Below are 24,413 nucleotides of genomic sequence, written 5' to 3'. Positions count from 1 at the left end.
GATATTTAAGTTTTGCTCTACCATCTTTCCTTTTGCTTTGACAAATACCTCTAATATTCTGAAAAAAAAGACAGAACAACGATCTGGTTTCTCCTCACTTCCATACAGAGAAAGGATAGAAAAATCAGCAAAATGAATGTCAGCATTTTTCCTAAAGAGCATCTGTTCACACAGGAACTCCATGATACCTAGATAAAGGTCTCTAATCACAGAGCAGATTAAGTTTAGTAGAGTGCATTAAAAATTTTGCCACAGTGCTGAAAGGAAGCTCTGAGATAATCAATGTGCACTTCCCATACACAGGGATATATGTAAGGGGTCTGAACTTTGTGATTCAAGTAGCACTGCTCATACCAGAGACTCACATCATGACTGCAGCACTAAGTGCCAAAGCCATGAGGCTCTTCTAGGAATAGTTAGCTCATTCCTTATTGGTTGAAAGCATTTGTCTGAACTTGGAAAGGGTCAGACTATAACAAGACGTATGACAAACTAGCTTTCTGAACATCAGCAGACTAGAGTCAATTTATACCTACTGAGGATCTGGCCCTTAAACAGGAATTATCTGTGGCTGTCACAAGCAGGAAGTGTCAATGAATATAACTTGTACAAATGTCAGACAGATACACTCGCAATTCAGCTTCCATGAAATACAAAAAATCACCAGCATACTATACTCCTGTGAGCAGTTGGCCCGTTTACCTGTAGCAGCTTTAATAGGAGAAAGTCACAGCGAAGAGATTCAAGCTCACATAATTCTGTTAAAGTTCATATATCAACTGCAGTAAGAAGGCTAGTTCCAATCCTAGGCAGCCATGTCCACATAAAGAATACTCAGGGAAGTCTTTCAGGACATTTCATCAAAATCAGGAAAGACAGAATCACATAAAATTGTAGCATACCATTAAATTGTTAATCCTACAGCAAGATTCAAAGCAATATGTTGATTCAAGCCATTAGATCAACCATAGACTGCTCCTTACTTTACCAAACTTCATTTATTTGTTTAACTTATTTGCAATCTATTTGAAAGGCTGATTTGTGATGAAAGATGCCAGAAATACTGTTGTCTTTTGCAATAGACAACTCTGTGGCAAAGCATTATCGTTCTGCATCATAACAAGAATGGATTTTTATTTTTCAAATCTCTCAATGTTCTTATTTCAACACAAAAAATAATGTGTTATCCTAAATTCCACCCAGGTGATCCTAGTTTGGAATCTCAAACTGTATTATTCTCCTCCCTCATCACAGAACCAACTAAGTTGGAAAAGACCACCCTTAAGATCATCAAGTCTAATCATTACACCACGACTGCCAAGTTCACCAAAAACTACATGAATAATAATCTAGACTTTGGAAATCCACTCAGGTTCTCATTTCTACTCTCATTACGCACTACTTTCAGTCAAGTGAGGAGGGGTAAGAGGATGCAGCGTTTTAGGAAACAGTTCTTTCGATGATGCATGAGGAGCAAAGAGCTCCTTTCTGTTGCCTCTCCAGTTTCAACAGGAATAAAACAACAAAACTGACATTTTTCAGCACAATGTACAAACGTGACGCAAGATAAACAGTGCTGCTTTCTACATCATCATTTTTCAGTGGAACTGCAGATGCAGACGCAATTATATGTTAATTAGATGGTTATCAGGCCACCCTCAGTGGGTTTCATACTTCTCAGTCTTTGAGCCCAGCAATATGTGACACAGCAATCACAAAGTGTGACAAATAACCGAAGTGGGATCACCCACGTTCTGTTGTACACCAGGCTGTGATTCACAGATCACTGTAACTAAAACCTGTCATTAGGGAGGTTTTCTTGCCATGCAAATTCTTCTTTTAACATAAGAAATAAACCCCACACATTAAAATAAACAGAAGTCAATGTGAAGGCCCTCACGTCTCCATCCCCTAAAGTTCATTACCAGAAGATTTTCCAACAGACATTAATTAGATGTTCAAACTAAGGACTAACACTTGGCCTTCAAGTGCAGAAGGCTTCTGATGTCTTTTTGTGGACATCATAAGTCCACATAAGTCCTTCCAGTAAACTGAAAGGCCAGCTTTGACAATTTCCTACCCAAAGACACAGAGTATATTAAGTGCACTTACGGCTGGCACAGCTTGATAAGGTCCTGATCAGTGGTGCCGGGTGGAAGGCCTCGAATGTACAGGTTGGTTTTACTCAACTGCTCTCCACTGCTGTTGTTGCTGCTGTTGTTGCTGCTGTTTGTGCTGGGGCTGGGAGGAGCCATGGGGTGGGGAGCTGGTGCATAGGACTGCTGGAAACAGAACAAAACAAAGTGGCTGTTACTGGAAAACAAAAGCATGGGGTGGACTCATGTGCTTTACCCAGGTAGTTCTAGAGTTGTGTACTGAGGGCACGCTTGTCCTGATCGCCTCAGGCTGCCCACTCCTATAAGGCGTGCACCCACCCAGACCCAGGAACATCCTACAAAAATGCCAAACTGAGCTGAGATTTGGGGTTTAGCCATGACTATGAAGTGAATTATGTTACCTTTTTTAAAAAAATCTTGATCAAAGTAGCTCATTTATAAGCCTATTTTATCTAGATCACAAAATAAAGCTCAGAAATAACAGATACTCGGGAGCGACAAGTATTAAAGGAAGAATTTAAACTTAAGCTGCTTTAAGAATACTCCAAGACACAAATAAGAATATCTAGGCAAAGGTTTAGAAGCTGATGCCAGAAGCCTAGATAGTCTTTTCTAAACATGAGGAGCATCCAGTACATGCAGTCAGGTGGCAGAGTCTTGACTAGCCTGAGTGCGGGAAAAAAAAACAAACATCCAAACAGCCTGAAATGACTCTGTCTTTACAGGTGACTTTCACAATAGAGAAAAAGGGGCTGCAAAAGATGATCCAGCTAAGACCTCGTACCCTCAAAACCTTACCACTTCTGAACAGCTACAAAGCACACACAGCAACTGAGAAACACCACTTAAAAAGGGAGGAATTCTCACAGGGAAAACACCACTCTCTCCTAACTCCCTGGTAAATACATGCTGCGAAAGGAGGCGCACACATGCTATATAAATTACTTCAGTGCCTCTGATCCGGCACAACAGGGAATTTAAGCTGCTGCAACCATCCCTGCCTCTCTGACCATCAGAGTATTTACTCGCAGCACAGAGCTCCTGTCAGAACGGAGGAGTGGCTGGAAGGAGAAGGCCATGTCCTGCCATCACTGTGACCTATGCAGGAAAGCTGAGATCTTAAGAGAGGAGTTGGAGAAGCTAAGGATTGCTGTGGGCCAAGGTTCCGGCTGGCAGTGAGAGAACTGGAGGCAGAGCTCCAGGAACACAGCTGCCTGCCGAGACATGGGAAATCCTATTTTCACAAGCTGATCAGTGTATTCTGCTAGCAGTATGCATGGTTACAACAGCAGGTAAATATTGGGCCAATGCTAAGTTAACCACAATGTGCTAATGGACTAATAAAAGCAAAACACCTGCAATTTTCATTATAGTAGTAGCAATGACACTTCAGTAACATCTAATAGGTTTGTTCTGCATTTAAGCCTTGCAGAGAGAAAAATATTTAAGTCCCTGAGTAATTTTGAGCACACTGATCAACTGCCCCTTTACTTTCAGCGGTACTACTTTAGTGCTTATAATTGTGCCCACACAAAATCAGAGCCTCAGTAGATGGACATTTTTACCTCTTTCAAACAAGTCCCTTCACTTAGAAGAATCAAAAAAAGTTGGAGAACATAAGGGGAGCATCAGTGATAAGTGAAGCTGAGAGGCTTTGATTAAATACATAAAATACCACACTTGCACTAATGCCTCTCCTGTTGCCTTCTCTTTCCTGCTTCCCAGTTTCTCCTATTTAAACCAGGAGAGCTGGAACACACAATCAGATGTCAGGACATCAGAATTTCTCTGCCTGCTTGTAATGTGACTCAAGTAGGAACGATTAAAAGGAAAAAAAAGTTTCACAGACAGTGCAATGGCAACACTAGTAAGTAATGACACTACCTCTCTATCTAGAGTAAAAAGAGACAGGGCAACAAGCTTCCTTCCCCAAGTATCTGTGTAGATACTTTTGCTGACAATCAAAAGCACTTAATGCATACGGATCATATTTCTCTGCACACACATTTTATCACTGGGTAATCCTCGCCCACCCAAGCTTCAATGTCATTCCCAGAAATAGACTGCTGAAGCAGCAGTCCCAGATACCAGTCCCAGGGAACCATCTTGACTGAACTCCAATGCTGTAGGCAAGTCCTCGAAATCAGCTCCACGCTATGGCCATGGCACAGGCAAAACTGCAGGCAACAGTAACCTCCAACAAATACATAACATGGGCATCTTAAAACATCCTGGCTGAAAGCATATTTAAATCTCTGGGCACTCCATGGCCATGGTAAAGGTAGATGTGACTGCATATAGCACATGTTTGGCTTTAGGATACTGAGAACTCGGGAAATACCCTGTGGTAATCTTACACATTTTGCTTATTGGTAAGATAAAATATAAATAATGTCAATATGACATTCTTACTGCTTTACCCGACAACTCCATGTTTACCATACACACTGAATGCACATAAATGATGTAAAGCAAAGACAGAATTTTCTGTAAGCCAATAAAGTGCTATGTGCCTTAACTATTAATTGTTATAATTAGGTATGTCTTAGGAAGGGAAAATGAGTAAATGGCCTACTGTCACACCAACCTAATAAGCAAGAAAAAAGAGTGGAAATATACCTTTGAAACACAAAAAGCAATTTTCATTCTATTATAAGATCTTTATCCTCACACAGAGGAAAGCATTGGGGGCCTAATTCTAATTTAAGCTTAAGACATTTTATCCCTCTCGGCCAGCCGAAAGGGGACCTAGAAACGAACATGAATTACATTTACACTGATTTTAAGGCCACAGCTATAAAAAGACAGTCCTTGGTGCACCCAGAGAATTAGGCCATGGGATAAGTGGTCTCTCAAGCAAGACCTGCTACGACTATACACACACACAGATGCCCAGGCTCATGACAGCATCCTGGGAGATGCTCTAAGGGTGGGTACAGAGGCAGACATATTCCACTTTGGAGGATGCTGATCTCCTTAGACTGGAAAGCACCACTGTACTCCAAACCCTCTTCACTAATAAATCTCAGCCACTGCAGCCCACAGTAATTGCCATGCATATCTAATACCCCAGAAAGACTACAAAATTCCTGTACTAGGGTTGATGACATCTTCTGGTCAGTTGCCAGAATAAAATCTTTGGGTCAGAAGAAAGCTTTGAATTCTTGTTTCCTGAGCTGATGAGTGTATGACTGATGGCAGAAGTATGCGATTTGCCTCCACATGAGCAAAGGGTCTGGTTCGTTAATCTCTACGTAATAACTGGAGTGAAAGAAATTAATGGCAACCTGATGATGATCCCAGATATGGACCACTTGCTACAGGATCCTGGATGATGCCAAAGTGGGGCATTGTCTGGGAAGCTGTGTGCACACCTTACAGCAGGGAATTCGTGCCTTGTTCTGATGTTGGTCCCTTCCATGTCTGGAGCCAAAGTGCTTAACTTCTCTGCCACAAGAGCTATAAGGAACACTGCTTTCCAGATTGGCTCAAAACACCCTGACACCAGCTGTTGAAATAATGCGAAAGACATTCTGCCAACACAGCCAAGCACAGGACCTGCAGTGTTAGAAAAAGAGCGTTAGGCAAAATTTACAAGTTTTACTTCAAAAGGAAGCTGGAATTCAGAGCTGGCTTTGTCATTAATTTTTCAAATAACCAATGCAACCAACTCATTTTCCAGTTCTCATGCTTCAGAGGGGAGTATGTGGAGAATGAAATGTTTAGTAGATCATTCCAAGCAGCTTATTAATTTAGCATGGCTGGCTAATAGGATTTGTTTTCATCTGCAAAAAATGAATGAAATTTCTCCCTCTTTACTATTTAAAAGCAAGAAATCAATGTGCTTAATTCTTATCCAGCCTCATGAACACACTCTTGTGCTTAAACCCTACCACTGAGCTTTCTGAAGCTAAGTGTCCCATGCCAGTACACACAGCTAAGCATGAATAATGAGATACCTTGGTCTTTCTTACTAAATGAGCCAGAAATGCTGAACCAGAAACCTCTTGGTTACTAAATTAACATCCCTCCTCCTTTCCAAATCCAACCTCCTTTCATAAGAATGGTATTTATCTTCCCATGGCAACCACAATACTCTTACATAGTTTTTCACTTGTTGCAAGTTTAGTCTAATGCATTTCTCTTCCAAAGCAAAACACTACTTAAAAAAGACAAATTTCAACTATTTTTCACGTACAATTCCTTTTGGATAGGAGTCACAGGCCCCAGATGCCAAGTTGTAGAGTCTGCTTTATTAGCAGCAGCTGGCTCCTTGGCAGGCTTCTGAGGCAGTCAGGCTTGTGGTTTTGGAGTGGCCTCAGAGCCTAGCATGCAGCTGGACAGCTATGCTAGCAGACTAGCCAATTTGTTTGTATTCACCTTTGACTATCCCAAATTTGTACTCTTTAATCCACTTGAAAGAAAGATCTTGGAAAGATTCCCCAGTACCACTGACGCACTGACTTTTCCTATCATAGTGCATAATTTGTATTTAAAAAAAATGAGCATAACACATAGACCTGCATTAAAACATGTGTTATTTAAGCAATTGTGAACACACACTATCCATTTCACTCTGAATGGAGTGTTTTCCAGGTGCTACATTCATCTCACTTAGAGCCCAATTGCCACAAAATTCCCTTAGCTCCTGATAGAGAGAATAAAATAAGGCAAAGTAAATATAAATAAATTGTGCAAATATTAGTTTACCGCTCACAGTAGCAGAACACAGCTCTCTTTACACCCTACTGTAGAAAGGAGTAATTTTTGAGCTGGAGGGTTCTTACTGGCCAATTACAGTAATGATGAGAGGATGCCACCGACTTAACGGCCCATTGATGGGAATTTGGAGCTGACTGAACAGAAAACCTCATACTAAGCAGAAGACAATCACAGTTGAAGAGAACACAGACAGTTAGGGCAAATATACTAAGAAGAGTTGGACAGAAGCAGCTCTACTGCCTTTGGCTGGTTCCCTCAGTGAGGAGTAGCACCAAAAGACAAGCTGTATTTCTCATTCATAGCCAGGTGGAACAGAAAAGTGGATAAAAGATGAGCACTGAAACATGCACACACAAACATCCTGTATTTTAGAAATGCTGTGATCAAGGGAGCTCAAGGCATAATTTTCTTTCTGAGTTTGTAAGGCATTCACTGTTCTTGCAGAATCAACCCATGATTGTTGTCTAGGTCAGCCAATGAAGGCCTGGAAGACAGAGCTTCTCTTGGACACTTCCCCATATAGCCAAGTCCTTCCTTAGACACCCAACAGAAAACACACAGATATAATAGTGCACATTTTCTAACCCCTCTGCACAGTGACAAAGCTTACTGAACTGTTTCCATAGAAGTACATACATCCCACCACCTGGCAATGGTTTCCATTTGGAAAAGAACGGCATGTGGAAATGCAAGTAAATTCAGAAGAGGAATACAGACAGTAAGCTTCAAAGTCTGTTCTATCACAGTTTCTTCAATCAAAGAAACCAGAACACACCTCAAGAGGATTTTGATTTCTCTGAATCCCTTGCAAGGCCTTTAAATGTGATTTGTGGGATACAAGGCTGGTGTTAAGCTCTCTGTGCTGCCACTGCACCACCAATTCCTTATGTCCCAGTTTACCACTCTGTCATGATTCTTTCTTATCTTTTCAAAGCTTATAAGATGCTATGTGATTACTGGATGAAAGATGTTACTGAGGACTGCAATATTACATTATTATAAGATGAGGCAAATAATACTAAAATGTAACTTAACAACTAAAGTTATCCCTAATTATTTTGCAGATAAATTTTTTTTTTTTTCTGCATAAAATTATTTAGCTACCCTGTAGCCAAACTGAATGAATGAAATCATTTTAAAGCTTAAATAAAATTCCAATCCAATCAGATATCGAAATAAAAATGATTATTTTTATTTTATTTAAAAACAAACTTGGAATTATTCGGTCACTGTGCTATCTTGCTTCTTGTATACATTGAATTTATGGTGGTTTTTTTTCATTCTATTCCAAACAATATCTTTAGTCCACAGGAAAAAGTTGTCATTGTTTTTGCTTAAAAATCACTTGTGAAAAATTACAATGATTAAAAAAAAAAGAAACCACAAAAAAAATTAGTCTTTCAGTAGGCACATTAGTTATTCAACAGTCAGATAGGTTAGTAGATACTTTGAGATCTTTGTTTCACAGACAAAGCTATTGGAATTAGTAGACTAAATGCTTCTGGGGCTTACAGTTCCCTTGAACCTGGCACAAAGCACTACAGGTCCGTAAGGCAGAAGCTCAGGCAAAATTTGGCTCAATTTTCTTTGTTCTAAAATACTTCTCTTCCAAATCATGACTGCCCAGCTTTTAGCATTTTATAAACACTTACAAGTAGACAATATATAGGAAGCAAGGCATCCACAGGAGGAGGATGAAGTCCTTTATTGGATAGTACCTGCAAAGTAGGTCTCATTTTATACAGTTTTTTTGCATTAAAAACAAAGCAACGACAAAACAAAAGCAATTCACTCTTCTTGGCTATCTTTTAGAGCACTGAGAGTTTAGCAATCATTACCTAAGGTGACACACACAAGAAGCCTGAAAATTTTCTCACTGATCACAGCATCTTCTAAGAGGCTGAAATACATCAAACTATACATCACTCCATTTCCCACCATTACTAACAGGAAACTTGAAAAGTAAATTGGTCAGGTGGAAAGAGGCTTATTTTGAAGTACAATTAAGCTTAAATAATAAAGTGGATTAGAGTACATATCAACAGGGGAAACTTATGATCATCTTGCCTGGGGCTGAACAGGCCCCAGCAAAACCCAATCCAAGACAAGGGAACAGGGGAGAGATAAAGAACATTGTCTGCAGACTGAGAGTGTCTCAGTCATTGCTGTCCCACTGGGTTTAGGTCACTAAATAAATACAAGCTGCCAACTTCAGCCCTTCACCCTCTTCCCCCCTACATGTTGCTAAACCAAAGATAAAACTGCTTATCCCTCATAAGCAATATTCCATTTATCTGTGGACCGCCTGCCATTCTGGACTAAACTATGGTAGCTTCCCTGAATTTAGGGCTTCTCACATCCAGACAGGAGGGTAACAGTTTAGACCTTAGCACTAAAAAGCCAAAGACTAGGAATGAGAGCTGTGTCACCAAATAAATATTTTCCATAGCAGAAAATAACCTTCAGTCTTGTGTCCTCTCATTTATTTGATTGCAGGAGGCTCCCATGACAGATCATTCCTGTGGCATTATTTCTCAGAAAGGGAGAAGAATTTTTTCTATAAAGTATTCTGGCAGTTTGGCAAACTCATATACAATACTCTATATTATTTGACATAAATTAGTGTTATTGCTTCATTATCCAGTCTAGCATATTTTATTGATGTACTGAGACTAAATATGAACAGAATCTAAACCTTAAAAACACTAAATCGGAGCAATCGGGATGATAACACATTGCAATTCCCTAATAAGAATATTTTAGAGCACAAATTGAAAAACGACAGCAATTACTGCCTGTGATACAAACACCACGTGGTTAAAAAAAAGGGGAGAAACTACAGATTTAAGCAGAAATTATTGTTTGTGTTTATATTTCCATATAGCCAGTTTTGGGGCTACAATGATGAGTTCTCAGGCCATGCAAAGAATAAAAATGCAGTTTAAAAGGCATAATTTTGATACTTTTCAAACGTTTACGAAAACAAACATTTCTGTTTCTGAGAAACTACATGTACTCTCTGGGCATTTGTTTACATGTGGCAGACTAAAAGTATCTTGGAAATGAGATGCAGGAGGCACATGCTTCATTGTGTATCTTTTCTTCACACAGTCCACATGTACCACAGCATCAACACTGGTGCAAGGACCTTAGAGTAAAAGCCCATCACATAAAACTGAACTTAAAGCACAGGAAAAAAAGCCAAAACATCAGTATCATCTCTTTCCTTTCCACATGAGGATTTGACAAGCAGAGATCAAAACCAGATGTGTTTTCATTCTGCAAAAATAAAGCCCAACCAAAAAGGTTTTTCAAAATCCAGCCCAAGTTTCCTCAGTTTGTCTTTCTTATGGAAGAATGAAGCAGGAAGTCTGCCACTGTCGGGATAAGCATTGATGGGATGGAGGATCAGGGTGGCAGAGCTCCCCAGGAACAGCTCCCATCATCATCCAGTGTTACCGCAACGCTTTGTAGGTGTTTATGGGGAATCTCTGCCCCCTCTACCCAGTTCTATATAAAGATGAGTTGTGCCTCCCGCCTGCAGCCAAAGGAATCCACAGAACACAGAGTCTGGGAAAGGTGTGTCCCAAAGATAACAGTGTGACACCATCAGGACAGAATTTGGGGCATTCCACAATAGCGGGAGTTCATGTTTTCTTTGCGACTCCTTGGGCTACAGCAATGCACTGCTCCCAGGCTGGGGGCCAGAGGATGCCCACAGAAGATACAAGCCACCACAAACCTCTCTACATTCTTGCTTCTGGTGCAAACTCCTGTAACAAGTACATAATAGCAAATACTTTTTAAAAAAATTGTCCATAAAGTCATTACAATTCATACTGAACTAGGAAGGAGACAATCAACCTCTTAAGACTGATGTATGTAATGTCATTTAAAGGACCTCTAGAAAGACTTTCAACAGTAAGCTGATACAGCAGGGATAAGAATCTAATGGTAGCAGTTAGGACTTAGAAATCAGCCTATGGACATAGTTGGCCAAGGTAGTGCTGGGCACCTTCACACTTCTGACAGTCCTGAGCACTGTACCATGAAAAGCTAAGGGACATAGGGAAGCTGGGGTGGCCATGCATAGGGCTCATAACAGGCAGCTGGTCTGAAACCCCATGTTAAGAACTTCTCTATCCCATTCCAGGTACTTCTCTTCATTCTTAAAACAAGTTGTCTGTGTAAGAGAGTGAACGTTATAACTGAAGTCACCATTATAAATGAGCTAGAACACTGTTTGGTCCCACATAAAGAGTGAGGTGAAGGAATGGGTCTCTGCAAGACCCTGAAGAAACTTGGTAATGAGGTGAATTACAGACCTTCGTCAGGCCAAAGGCAGTTTTGAGCATGACATTACCAACAACCATGGAACACATAAAACATTAAGTACCCGGGAAGGTGAGCAAGATTTGCCATGATACATTTTGGGATTTAAGCACTTACATTTTCAGCTAGTGTCACTATGTGCTCGAACTCACATGCTAAGGAAGTTGAATGCAGATAAACATGCTCTACTGTAGACTCTGGGCCCTTATAAAATCTCCATTTCCTCCAGATTTCATGTGGCAGAAATGAGAGGTAGTGTGGGAAACACTATTTAATTTCCTTTGATTTAACAAACATCTATTATAATTTACATTTCAATTTTCTTCCAGGCATCAATCAAATCCACTTGAGGTAAAACTTACTAAAACTAAATAATCAATGCAAAAATAGAGAACATGTTTATTTTTTGAATTTGCAGAATTACACTCACTTTATTTACAGGCAATTCTATTTTATTTCCTTAAAGTCCAATTTCTGTAAATGATACTGGTTTTGAGGATTAATTAAGCATTCCGTGAGCGTGCAAAAACCCCAACACTCCTGTCTTTTTGTATACATGCAATAACACCCTATTTTTGTTTCCATTCATACTCTTATTAGAAAATCATCTCTACCTTAGGATGAATTGAAGCCTAAACAATAAACCCTCAAGATACATCCCGTATTCATACCAAATGCAGACCGAGATTATTGGACCATGTGTGTAACTAAATGCCACAGCAGCTACTGCCCACTGTGAACTGGGAATGCCCACAGGACTACTAAATGATGAAAATCTCCTCCTAAATTTTGTAATACTTGAAGCCACTAGAAGATGACAACTCTTTCTTAGCAGCTACTGAGATTCTGACATCTGTTTTTGATAGAAGGTAAATAAAGATCTTGAACTTCTTTGAAAAGTAAAAATAACTTTATAATGTCCATTTTGCTTCAAAATCAGTGAATCTGAATATGCATAAATCTGCTGTGCTAGTTAGACAAAAGACCCGTAATTTCTTACACTGTAATCCTGTATTATTCAGCAAGTCCCTTCCATTCTAATACCTTCTTCTTCCTTCAATGTTTCCACCATCTCTGTTTTTTAGCACTTTACCAGGAGATGGTGGAGAAGGGGGGGAGAAGAGGTCTAAATTTACTAAGGTTGACAAAGCAACAGATTGTCCTTCTGCGTTTGTCCAAAGTTTCAAATGTCATTTGACTCACACACTCAAAAATGTTGACTCAAAATATCCATACAAAACTAACTTACAGATCCGCAAAAGTAACCTACCCTCTTCCCCCCCCCCCGCCCCCATATGCACAGAATGGGTCATAACAAGAGCAAAAACTCCATTTCATCATGACAACTTTCTTTTCTCATTTCCCTAAAATCATCATTATTTTCTGCTAATTGTTGTGGGATGATGAGCTAACACACAGAGATTTAGCAGAAGTTGTTTCGCCTAAACCATTTTGGGCTTTGTGCCACGGACTTTTTCCATACTGTGCGTAACAATACGAAGAACCTGAACTATGCTCAGAAGTGAAGAGCCTTGCAACCTGGGGACTCAGCTGCTTTATTATGCATCCATGTAAAATCCAACAGAACACTAATTTGGATAATGAGGTGCTCCTCTTGCAGGCTATAGGAATTCAGAGAAATAAGATACATGTGTTAAAATTCCTGAAACAAACCAGAAAAGGTTCTTCTGAAAAACAAGAGATTCTAACACATTTATCTGTATTTATTATGATTTTTTTTTTTGGCCCAAATTACACATTTCTTGATAAACAAGAGCTTAACTTTCTTTCTGCACTGCAACACTGCCTCCAGTCTCTTTTGTTAAGTTTCTGGCTTTTTGACCTTTTAGTATTCTTCATTCACGATTTATTTTTTAAGTCTGCATTTTTTCTGTGCAAATAATATGTATTTGAAGTAATTTCAAATGTTAAATCAGGATCAGCAAAATAAGAAAACCTTCTTAATACATTTCCTTAATCAATGTTGTACCAAGCCTTAGAATAAAAGCTTGAAAAATGTCAGCATGTAACAATAAGGTTTATATCTCAAATTGGACACATAAAAATATTCTAAAAGTCTTAATATCACTTAAAACCACTGTCATAGACTCATACGCACAAGATGTTGAGCAAAAAAAGGAATTCAAGTCTAAAATGGAAAATAATTTACACACAAAACCAGAATGGGGAGAGTGACAACAATACTTCTAATAAAACAATAAGCAGAATGTAACAAATACACACCGTGTTACCAGCTGGAGCAGATATTGGTTACAAATACCAGGGCAATAAGGTTGTCCATGGGCATGCTGACAGTAAAAGGAACACTAAAGAAAACATTTGCTCACTGCTGGATAGGGCAGGGGACTAGTGGCAAAGGGTACGGAACAGATGGAGGTACTTGGCGCTTTCTTTTCCTCAGTATCCACCGGCAAGGTCTTCTCCAGTCTCTCTGCCTAGCAGTAGGGCCTGGGGTGAGAGGTGCTCCCCCAGAAGAGAAGTATTAACTTAGAAAGTACTCCAGGAAACCAGTTACATGCTACTTGCTACTCAATAACGACTGCAAAGGAGCCAATGCCACCGAGAGGTTGCTCTGTCCTAACTCTGAAAGGCCATGGCAAATGGAGGCCATCAGGATGTTCCTCGTGACTGGATAAAGGCAAACATTACACTTGTCTTCAAAAGAGGGAGGATACAGGGTACAGCAGGCTGGCCACAGCCTGCCAAAACTAAAGAGGAAAGCCTCATAGAAGCTGTGCCTAAGCACATGAGGGCCACTGAGAGCAGCCACCATGGATGACCTAGGGCAAATAACACTTGGCCACTTGCTCGTCTTCCGTGTTGAGACAACCAGCTCTACAAACTGGGGGAGAGGACTGGAAATTGTTTATCATGACTTTAGCAAGTCCTGCAATATGGCAGCTTCACAAGCTGGAAGACAGGAGGAAGTACACTCTCACCGAGATCGCAGGTAACACCAACTTGGGGAGAACAGCTGACTGACTAGGCAAAAGGATGTGCTGGTCTTGCCTGGTGTAGAGTTAATTTTCTCCTGGTGTAGAGTTAATTTTCTCCTGCCTCAAAATATTAGTATTCCGTATATCCAATGCTATATAAGAAAGAATTACTCAACACAAAACTCCTTCACCTCAGACATTAGGTATGTTAAAAACCCTCCAAGTTTACTTACAGAACAAATGACTACTAAGTGATTTCTGCAGGCGCAGATACATCCTTTAATCAAATTCAGCTGCACAGAAAGGATTTACTAAAACTGACACATCTGAACTTTATTCCTTCGCTATGCTTTGACCTCAAGTTTAGTTCATTTGCTGAAATCATTATTAAACAACGTTCTACGCAGATTTCAGCAGCAGTAATATTTACATTAATGCAATATCTTTGGGTTAAAGGAATTAGAAATGCTGAAAATCCTATTCTTCAGCTTCTTTGAAGATGTAGTCTAAGGAAACACTGTCTAAGAGAAAACAGTACCATTTTAAAGGCAGTCTGGTTTTCGATTATTTTAAATAAAATCAACTGGCAGATCTTTACAAATCTCCGAGACTGGTTTACGTGTGTGGTGTCCCTGCCCATGGCAGGTGAGTTGGAACTAGATGATCTTAAGGTGCTTTCCAACTCTATTCTATGATTCTATGATAAAGTTACACAATTAATGCCACTGCCAGCTGCCATCTGATAGTCAAAGTACAATTTTGGTAAGATTTAAAATTAAATGCACCCCTAGATATCACAAATACCTTCTTAAAATAGGGAAGGCAGTCTGACTCCCCCAGTCATATAAAGGCATAACTCCCAAAGGGCAGTGTATTCAGACCAGGTAGTCAGAGTATCTACGCTCAATATCAGACATAAAATGTCACATACAGTAGATCTAAAGTGATAATTACAACTTAAGCCTCAACTTTGGGGACTCTGGCCCAAGAAAACTTGAAAAATAACTTCTTCAGTGATCTTAAAACTGCAACAGTACACTCAAGGACATGAGCATCAACATTGCTAGTCTCCAAGGTGTGTTTGAGGACACTGCAGGACTGAATCCTACTTACAACCCAAGGCACTAAACTACCATTAAATACCTCTGCAAATGCTGGGGTCTTGTGAAAAACAGAACATATCTAATAAGGCATTTAAATGACCACGTGGTAACGACTACTCACATGGGATCCAAATTCAGATTGCACGGGCTCATGAAGAAGTCCAACATTTCCTAACTTCCTGACTGCATAACCTTAAAATAAATAATAGAGTCTAATAGCAGAAGCTGACAGATACTTTTGTAAGAAACACCACATTTGGGAAAACAAAAAGCCCACCCAGCAGAGTGCTTTACATTTGGGAGTTGCTAATAACAGGTCTTTTGGGAAATGGTGTAAGAAATGCAAGCAGAGAGTAATTATTCCCAGTACACCTTCTACTTTGCGACTTCCCAAACAGAAGCCGTACATGGACCATCAACCTAACACATACCAAATGTTCTACCTCTTCAGTGATCTGACCAGTTTAGCCTTTAGCCCTCTAAAAACCTCTTTGTGGGAATCAGTTTTAGAATTTAATATTATGTTAAAGAAAACATTAAAAAAAAAAATCTATTTATTTTAAATCTGCCACAAAAAAAAAAAATAAATTGTGCTGCTTCCCCCTATTCTTGTTTACATGAAAAATTTTGCTGTGGTTCTTTTTTCACCATTCTCCCAATCAGTACATTTTACCTGAAATTGCCATACTGTATCCCATGTCTTACATAGACAATCCTCAAAAAACATGAGGAAGGGCAAGCCACCCAGTCAGAACTCTTTTCACTCTAGTGGTGTTAATTCTCATATGCCTAATATTTTGTTTGTAATAGCTTGCCACTAAATTTCCTTTCTTGAGCCTAGGGCTAACATAGTCCCTGCAGGGCAAAAAGTCTTTCCATGAAGTAAACAACCTGTTATCAGGCTATCATATATTTCACTGAGGTCCATTTAGAATTACAATTCTCTCATCCTACCAGCCCAAACAGACAAAACTCTGCTGCAGAGGAAGGAATCTACGCAGCAATATGGCTTTGCTTCAAGAGACCCTGCCATAGCTTTCTGCTGCCAAACAGAGCCTGGCTCTCTCTGTCCCTGTCTCTGTCTCCCCAAACTCAAGACCTCTGGAAGAGCCTTTGTTACCAGCAGACCTTTGACAATCCACTGGTCTGCCAGGGATGATCACAGTTTAAAAGTTCCTTTACAGGCTGTATACTGAGGGTTTCTGAGCCGCAAGTGGCCTCGTGGCATCCTCCTCTCTTTCCCTCCCTCCCCGCTTCTAAACAGCAGCAGCTACATAAAAATGCTTCAGAGCATCTGGAAGGACAGGAACTGTTCGGGCTCTGATAGCAAATCGGGCAAGTAATAGGTAAGGGTCAATATGCAGAGTGATTCCTGCAATTAATACCATAGCTCCAAAAAATACAGCCACAGCTATGAAGTCACACATGTGCATTCATTACATTTCTCAGCCTAAATATCATACATTTATTCAGCAAAGAAACAGTTTTTCTTTTTTCATTCATGTTTTTTACAGTCTTTGGTAATTCGTCTCCAGTAAACTAACTACTACATCAACACAAGCCAGGAAATCAAGACTTTGAAACACCCTTTCTCCCAATCCCACCACGTACAATGACACACAGAATGGTTTTCCTTAAAGCACTACCCTCCAGAAGCGTTAACTGCCAGATTTCTGCAGTGACAGTCTGCAAGGCTAAAATTAGCAAGCGACACCTTCCCGTGCACCTCATCACATGATAGGAAACAAACATAAATAGGGAAATACAATACGTTCCTAAAGGCAAAGCTGAATACTTTCATCTCCACAAGAGTTTAGAATTAAAGGACACTTACACAAGTGAGTCCTCATGATACATCATCTGTTACTAGTGTTATAAGTCACTTTCTGCATAGTTAAAAAAATGACCACCTCTAAATATGCTTCTTCACGACTCAGTCTGGCCTTAGTCAAATTACTTTATGTCTATGCTAAAGATAAATTGTTTTATTAGGCACGAGTATGTTACCAGATGTCTATTTATTCCAGCACCCTTCTATATTTCACCCAAGAGTATCAAAAACTCCTTCATGGGCCATATTCCTCCCTCCTGCACCACTGAGGTGCAGCTGATTGCAGGCTGGATGGCAGACGTGGAAGATAAAACACCAGGTCATATTTCTCTTCTCTCGCCCCTAAAAAAGTACTGTGCAGTCCTTAACAGCCATGTAAAGCAGCCACATCCCTTCTTTTTCAAAACTTTTCCAGAGGACACATAAAATCTGGAGTATCTAAACCCATTTGTTAATTCAAACACAACAAATGGTAGACTAGATCTACTGACGTTGCATCACAGTCCAAGCGCAGACAAATTATCAACTCATTTAGGACCTTTATTTCTCCTGCTTAAGGGAAGCAGGAGCAGTCCTTCTCACACAAACAAAACCACAGACATATGTCACAGTGTTGCATAACACTGCACAGCATACAACAGGAGTGCATATAGCTAATGTGTTTCAACTTACACAATGCTCTGACAACCTGCTTCTAAGCTTATCATCACCTCGCTGGCTCAGTTGAAGCTCAGCTCGACTATCATCTACTCTTCTTGATGCAGTGGCATGCCTGTGGCTGAGGAAAAGGGATAATGCCTTCCTGAAGCAAGGCTCTGGCTTGGCCACAGATTCCCAAAGCAGCACCTTCGATGCACTGAAGCCACTGCATTTCAGCAGACCTGAGGTAGGGAGAGGCAGAGATTTTTCTGCAAATCCCCAGGGATCTTACTGATTCTATTTTAGTATCCCTAATTACAAACATCGCTATTTTTGGTCTTAAAACTGTCAGAGCTTCTATAAAATCAGCCACAGCATTTCACTCGAAGACATCCTAGCAGCGGGCAGCTCCACAGGCTAGCAGCCTACTTGTGAAAATTACGTTTATCAGCTACTCACTTGATCACAACAACATTTCTGACAGTTTAAAGTTGAGCCCCACTTAAAAGAAATCTTAAAAAAAAAAAAAAGAGAGAAAAAAGCCTCTGGATTAGAAGTTCTCACCCAGCATCCCAAATTTGTGAACTGACCTTGATCTTTAATAAGAACTGTTTATGCCAACAAAAGGGAATTAAAACCAAACAAACACAAAACCCCCTCCCCTGACACAACATCTAAAGAGCAAACAAGGCCATTGCCATTGATTCCTTTCAAGCCATTCATCAAACTACTGGCAACAAAAATAAGGCCCAGCTTCATTACAAACAGAACAATAAAGAAAAAGGAGTTTGAAAATTTAGAAAGAAATGCTCACAGACAATAGACGGATTTAAGATTTTTCTTCTTTTTTTTTTTTTCTGTCAACAATCCAGGCACCAGGGTTTTCTTTGCTGTGCTGAAAATTGCTAACATGAGCACTAACAAAATTATGTGGCTGTTTCCTATTAGTTCCATGACTTCAAATTTCAAGTGGTTCTTGAAATATTTCATTATTTATCAGAGCTTTTAAAAATATATACAACATTCATGAATGAAATCAGGACAGGAAAAAACACTTTCATCTTCATACGCAGGAGTTGATCTTACTCAAATATTCAAGATCGATTACTTTTGCTGCCTGTGAACCTAGCCTACCATTTCTATTCAGAGATTTTTCAAATGAAGTCAGCTTTCTTAACAAACAAAAGAAAAAAAAAATACACTACAAAAGACAAATCCACCACCAATAAAAAAAACTCTCAACACTTTCTCCAACCTAAGCCCACAACATTTGCCTTCAGCAGCCAAAGGCTCAGAAATGCCCTAGCTGTATTTATTAGCTATACAGTGGCATCAGTTGGGAAGAAGACACAAGAACAGCTCTGTTCTCCATCCCATGCACTCTAAAGACAGACACCCCTGCCATAGCATTATGGTCCATGACCTTGGTCATGCTTTTGCCATCACCAAGGAAGGACAGCACTAACACACAAGGACCAACACACTCACCCAGGGCAGGCAAAGGCCAGTAAGCAGCGGTGAGATGCTAGGCAGAGATGAACAGAAGTGCCCAGTCAAGAAGAAGACACAGACAACCAGCATCTCAGTATGGCATCACTCAGCAATGCCCAACGCCTTGCAGCATCACCCGACCACTTTTTCACATTCATCACGTTGCACTGGAGTGGAAACTCTCAGAAATTAATGTGGATGGTAGGCCTGGCACTTTGTATCAATTAATACATTGTAAAATAAATACCAGTGATGTGACAAGGCTGGTAAGTGATTACCATGATGCCTCATAAATCGGTATCGACTTGCCATGTTTTGAATTTAATGCAATTAAGGATATGAAAGGAGAAGCTTTCTTCAGGGGAAGTAAAGGTGGCAGGATAGAAGGTCTCTTGGTATCTAGTACCAATGTTAACAGTTGCATGCGAAGTGAGGCAGCAAGGTCATTATCCTTCCTGAAGATATGGTGGCACTGCTTATGCTAGCAGGTTATTTTTCCTCTATTTTCTAAGCTCCCTTGCAGTTATCACTGATGGCTGGTCTCCCTCTCTAAGCTGACAGTTTATCCAGTTGTTACTAAAATCGCTTCCATTCAAGCTGCCATTGTTTAATAGCCATGGTCTGTGTATATAAAAAGAAAACCCTTTAAAACACATTTCAAACACCTCTATTAGTCAAGGAAATATTTAACAGCAGCAGTAGCTAGGCAACGAGAGGTTAAGCTAGTTAGTGTTCGTAACAATTGCACTTAGCTATTCTATCCAATGGCAAGAACATCTTTGCATTTATCAAGGGAACAGATTTAGTAAGAAACTGCACACAGCAAGAAATAAATGAGAGATGCAGGGAAAACTTGCATTATTGTGGCATCTGCTAGAGCTATTTTAGAACAGTGTCCCCCTGTGCTGCTTCACTGACGGGCTTGTGAGTATTGACTAAAATTAAAATCCATTTCTCAGGCATTTGTAAATAGGCCACAAAAACTTAGCAAGTCTAAGGTGTTTGGGGCTTTTTATGGTCCCATCATTTTCTCCATCCATTTAGAATATGTTACAGCCTATGCTTTGCAGTGGCCCTTGTGCCCTGGACCTGCTAAGAGAAAGGCTCTGCACTTTTTCACCATTCCAAATGGCACATCCTCACCCCTCTTGCATATAGGATCAGTCTCAGGAAGAGCTTGTCCTGAGGGACTATTCACTCTTCAAACTAGACTTTAGTATTAAACCCAAATTTTTTGTAAAGACAAAGCAGGCTCTTTGCTCCCAATGGTTTTGGCATCCAATTTCCTTGGGTGCATGGGAAAACTCCGGTTTATCTTCTGCTTTACCAGTGCACAGAAACCCCCTGCACAGGCAAGGCCAAATATTTATATCCCGTAATATTTAGGTGCTTTTTAAAGGGCTAATTCACTGTCATATGAAGCAGAGTCCACCTTTTTTTGAGGCAAGATGTTCAACTCACCAACATTTAATTACTTTTTTTTCTCCCATTAGGATGTGGCAGTCTGATCAGACAGCCAGAAAAATATAAATGCAGAATGGCTTTGAGCAAGACTGCAAGCCCTCTGCTCCCCTTGGCAAATCTGAGCTACTCACACATGCACTGAAATAATTGAGGCAGTGTGAGAATGTACTCATCTGTGTGAGCAAAGTTTGTGTAAATCCAGACACAACTAACCTCTAGAAAAATGCATATACTATCTTTTACCCTGATTTTAAATTCTTCAGTTGGTGTTACATGCTAAAGCAGTGTCTATGTTACCTCAAGAGACAAAGAGAAAAAAGAAGTACTGGGAACGTAAGACAGAACTAAAATGGTACGTCTGAAATTTAAACTAATATGCTAATCTAAAAGCCTCCATATTACGTGACTGGGTTTGGAACACAAAAAGCAGAATATATCATGATTTGAATAAGTTGTACTTAGCAATATGAAGGATAACTGCTGAGTTGCTGACTTTATTTCTGGAAAGTTAAAGTTTATTCTGATCCCAGCTATACCAACACATTAACTCTTACTGTTACCAGCTTCCACACAGTAGTATCAAAAGGGCTTTTCTTCTTCTTCAATGGGATGATAAAGAAAAATACCACTCTCTTAGCTATAGAAGTATTCCCATAAAACACAAATTGCTGACTTTGTATCATCAAAAGGGCCATCAGCTTAGGTAGTGAAAATTATTTGCACGCTGAAGGAGGAAAGTGCCAAACTGGAGAACAGAACATCTGCTATGGAGAAGGCTATAATTATCTCACACATCTGAACACCACTGGGCATTAAAGCTACACTAGCTATTTTGCCAGATACTCTATGTTCAGGGCTTTTACTTGACACCAGCAGGAAATAAGCAAGAGTTTGCAAGGCCTGTCAATACAGAACTTACACACTTCAAAAGGCTCTACTTTCGATGGCATATGCTTAGTCTTCTTGCTCTAATGCGATGAAAATCTGAACTATTTTGCTGTCACTGTCTTGTATTACAAAATGCTGTAACATTGCTAACTGTAGTGCTCACAGGCTAACAACTGCTTCTGTGCTATCCATCCTGGCGTGCTCTGCTGGCTAAGCATTTTAATGGGGGTCCTGGAGATTTCAGAGAGAAAGCAGGAAACAGCAAAATTGCCACTCTTTAGCCTTAACTCCATCCAGCAGAAAAAGCAGGTTAAGTGGCTTCCCTCAGTGGATATACAGTAAGTGCTGCTGCAGGAACTTCTCCCTGGGGATGCCAAGCTAAGAAGGCTCAAGCTTGGTCCCAGCCTATATGCAGGGAGAGCTGTGCTTCTCTGCTTCTGCAGGGACAAATCTCAGTCCCAGGCTGCACATTCAAGTCCTCTCAATGAAAGCCTTTTATGGGAGCATTCTTTGGTATTTTGTTAGTTTATCACACACTTCTGGGTCCACTCACTGAGAACATATCAACCACGGCTGATCCCAGCAAGTCTTTTTTAAATACCCACCTCATGCCTGTCATCAGCAGATCACACAGGCAAATACAGAAAGAGTTATAAAGCTGTTCTTCTTTTAGGACAACAAATAGCTACTGTTCCTATTTCCCCACAAGTAATATGCATAATTGTTCACTTCTGGAAAAACAACTGAAAAAAAAAAGTAAACCACATTTTCCCCTGTTATATCTCAGTTTATGTGTGTGCTTTTCCAAGAAGGAATCAGTGGAGAAAAGGAATGATAAAAATACAAACTGCAGCAAGAAGAATAGTGTACAACAATTTCCTTTGATTCTGGGAACACTAGAGGCAAGGCGGCACTCAGCTGCCTGGGTATCTCAAGGACAGATTCCCACGTGAGACTCCAGCCCGGCTGTGTCACAGACACTGACAGATGGGTTTCCCCAGCCTTGAACAACCTAATGGAGCTTTTAGCCAATTTGCATACTGGCTGTCACTGGGTGAAACGGGTATGTGTCAAGGACATTAAACAGGCCAAGACAAAAGCGTAATAGCCTTGTATACACTATCACTTCTTACTGCTCGCTATTCTTCCAACCCCAGGGGGGAAAAAAAAAAAACAAACAAAAAAAGAAGAGAAAAAGAAACAGCCTCGCTGGAAGCTGGTTCTGAGGCAGCAAGTTCCTGCTGTTGGGAATGGGCTGAAGCAGCAAGGCAGTTTTCTTGCAAAACGAAGAACAAAAACACTGCCCAGATAATTATTAGCCAGTTTATTTTCTTTTTTTAAATCAAACCATTATTGGAGTCTCCCAAAGTCTGCCTACATTAGTGATCTATTTTGGTCCCAGTTCCTCAAAGAGAAGCATGAGGAGCCACTTCCTGTGCCTGAAGGTAGTCCAAAGTAACACCACTAGAGCCCCGCACAAGTATAAGAACCCAGCTGCTCCTGTTCTCTACAAGAGCTAAGCCTTTCTCAGGCCTGAGTCCAGATTTTCTTTCACATCTCTCAGCACCTCACACATGGCTGTCTCTTAATAAATTAATAAGAACAAAAAAAAATTCAAATTGGACTTGCAATAAAAACCTACTGCCTGATGTGAAATATAAGGTCAAGCCCACAGGGTGGCTGAATTACCTGCTGAGTTATTGCAACTCTCAATCGCTCCAGGGAAAAAAAAACACACGTACTTCACATTTGCATAGCAATCACTAAAACCCAGGGGCTAGATTCTGCTCTCAGTAACATCAGAATAATTCAGCTACCAGACAAGGAGGTGTGACTGAAAAGTGGGGTTAACAGCAACTTGTACAAAACCGGCTCCTTTAAATCACTTGGAATTTTATTGCCATGCCTTCTTCTCCAGAAGAAAGCCGTTTCTTTCAGCTTGCTTGTAACGCATGTTGGAGGGTCTGCTGTTGTTTAAACTCATTTTTTAACATTTACTAGAGATCAGATTAAAATTTAAGCATATGAAAAGAGGCTTCCCTAAGGAAAGCTTCAGCTCTGGCAACCAAACTCTGCACCCAGCAGTATAAAATGTCAAAGATACTGCTTGACAATTTCCAGCGTACAACAAAGAAAACCATGCCTAAAAGCCTCAGAATTTAACTCAGTTGAGCCGTACTACTTCAACACTGAATGAATACATTCATAAGTGATGCTGCTAGGCACTAGAGAGCTTTGGCAAAGAAGTGTGTGCAGATCCGTGAACTGCTTATGATCCTCTTGCTCATTCTGAGTGAACATCTATCACGAGAATATAGAGAGGACCAAGATGGTAGGTCCTGGTGTGAAGCGCAGCTATGGAGGTGCTATTTCTGATTTTGTTGTTAGTTGGTTGGATGATTTCGACTAAGCTGTCACTAGGGATTTCCATTTCTTCTAAGAAAAATTAGAATAACAACTTGGGTTAAAGCACTTCTGAAATCTTTCACTAGAAGAGCTCTATAAATGAACAGTATTTTTGTCACTGATACTGTTCTACCACTTATATGATTATTCAAAATCAGACCCAAGAGTAGTGCACAGAAGAGCTACATATAATAGTTATCTGCAAATCTAGGTCAAAGATAGAGGTCAACACTTTAGTGTCAAAAAGCTGCAGGACTTCCAGATGAGCATTTGCAAGTCATCATAATATCACAGGCCCAATTCTGAAGTCTGTTTACTTACAGGGGGTGAAGAGGGATAAAGCCCAGAGGGTGTTTTCACTTGGGTTATGTGTATACCTCTCTGTTTATTTAGTGTTACAAAAAATGTGATGAGCTTAAGTGTAAATTATTTCAGCCTTTGGCACTCTTCAATTATATATGCT

General features: G+C 40.1%; 2 protein-coding genes across 11 annotated transcripts in view; one reads left to right on the top strand and one right to left on the bottom strand.

The window, feature by feature from the left end:
- RBMS3 (RNA binding motif single stranded interacting protein 3) overlaps nt 1–24,413 on the bottom strand; it is a 729,877-nt gene that overhangs the window by 352,312 nt on the left and 353,152 nt on the right. For 7 of the 10 annotated variants that reach the window (XM_062603533.1, XM_062603531.1, XM_062603535.1 and 4 more), the window contains one exon: nt 2,113–2,282. In XM_062603533.1, coding sequence (XP_062459517.1) covers nt 2,113–2,282 — 170 coding nt within the window. The remainder of the gene's footprint in view (nt 1–2,112; nt 2,283–24,413) is intronic. The other 3 variants (XM_062603532.1, XM_062603538.1, XM_062603540.1) reach the window with 1 other exon arrangement.
- Nucleotides 1–24,413, top strand: part of LOC134155902 (aggrecan core protein-like) — a 667,433-nt gene that overhangs the window by 541,459 nt on the left and 101,561 nt on the right. The window lies entirely within an intron of this gene.

Source organism: Pezoporus occidentalis, unplaced genomic scaffold, assembly GCF_034315485.1.
Source record: "Pezoporus occidentalis ecotype Australia unplaced genomic scaffold, CSIRO_AGI_Poc_V1 ctg80, whole genome shotgun sequence".
Lineage (NCBI taxonomy): Eukaryota > Metazoa > Chordata > Aves > Psittaciformes > Psittacidae > Pezoporus > Pezoporus occidentalis.
This window is presented reverse-complemented; position numbering and strand designations above follow the sequence as displayed.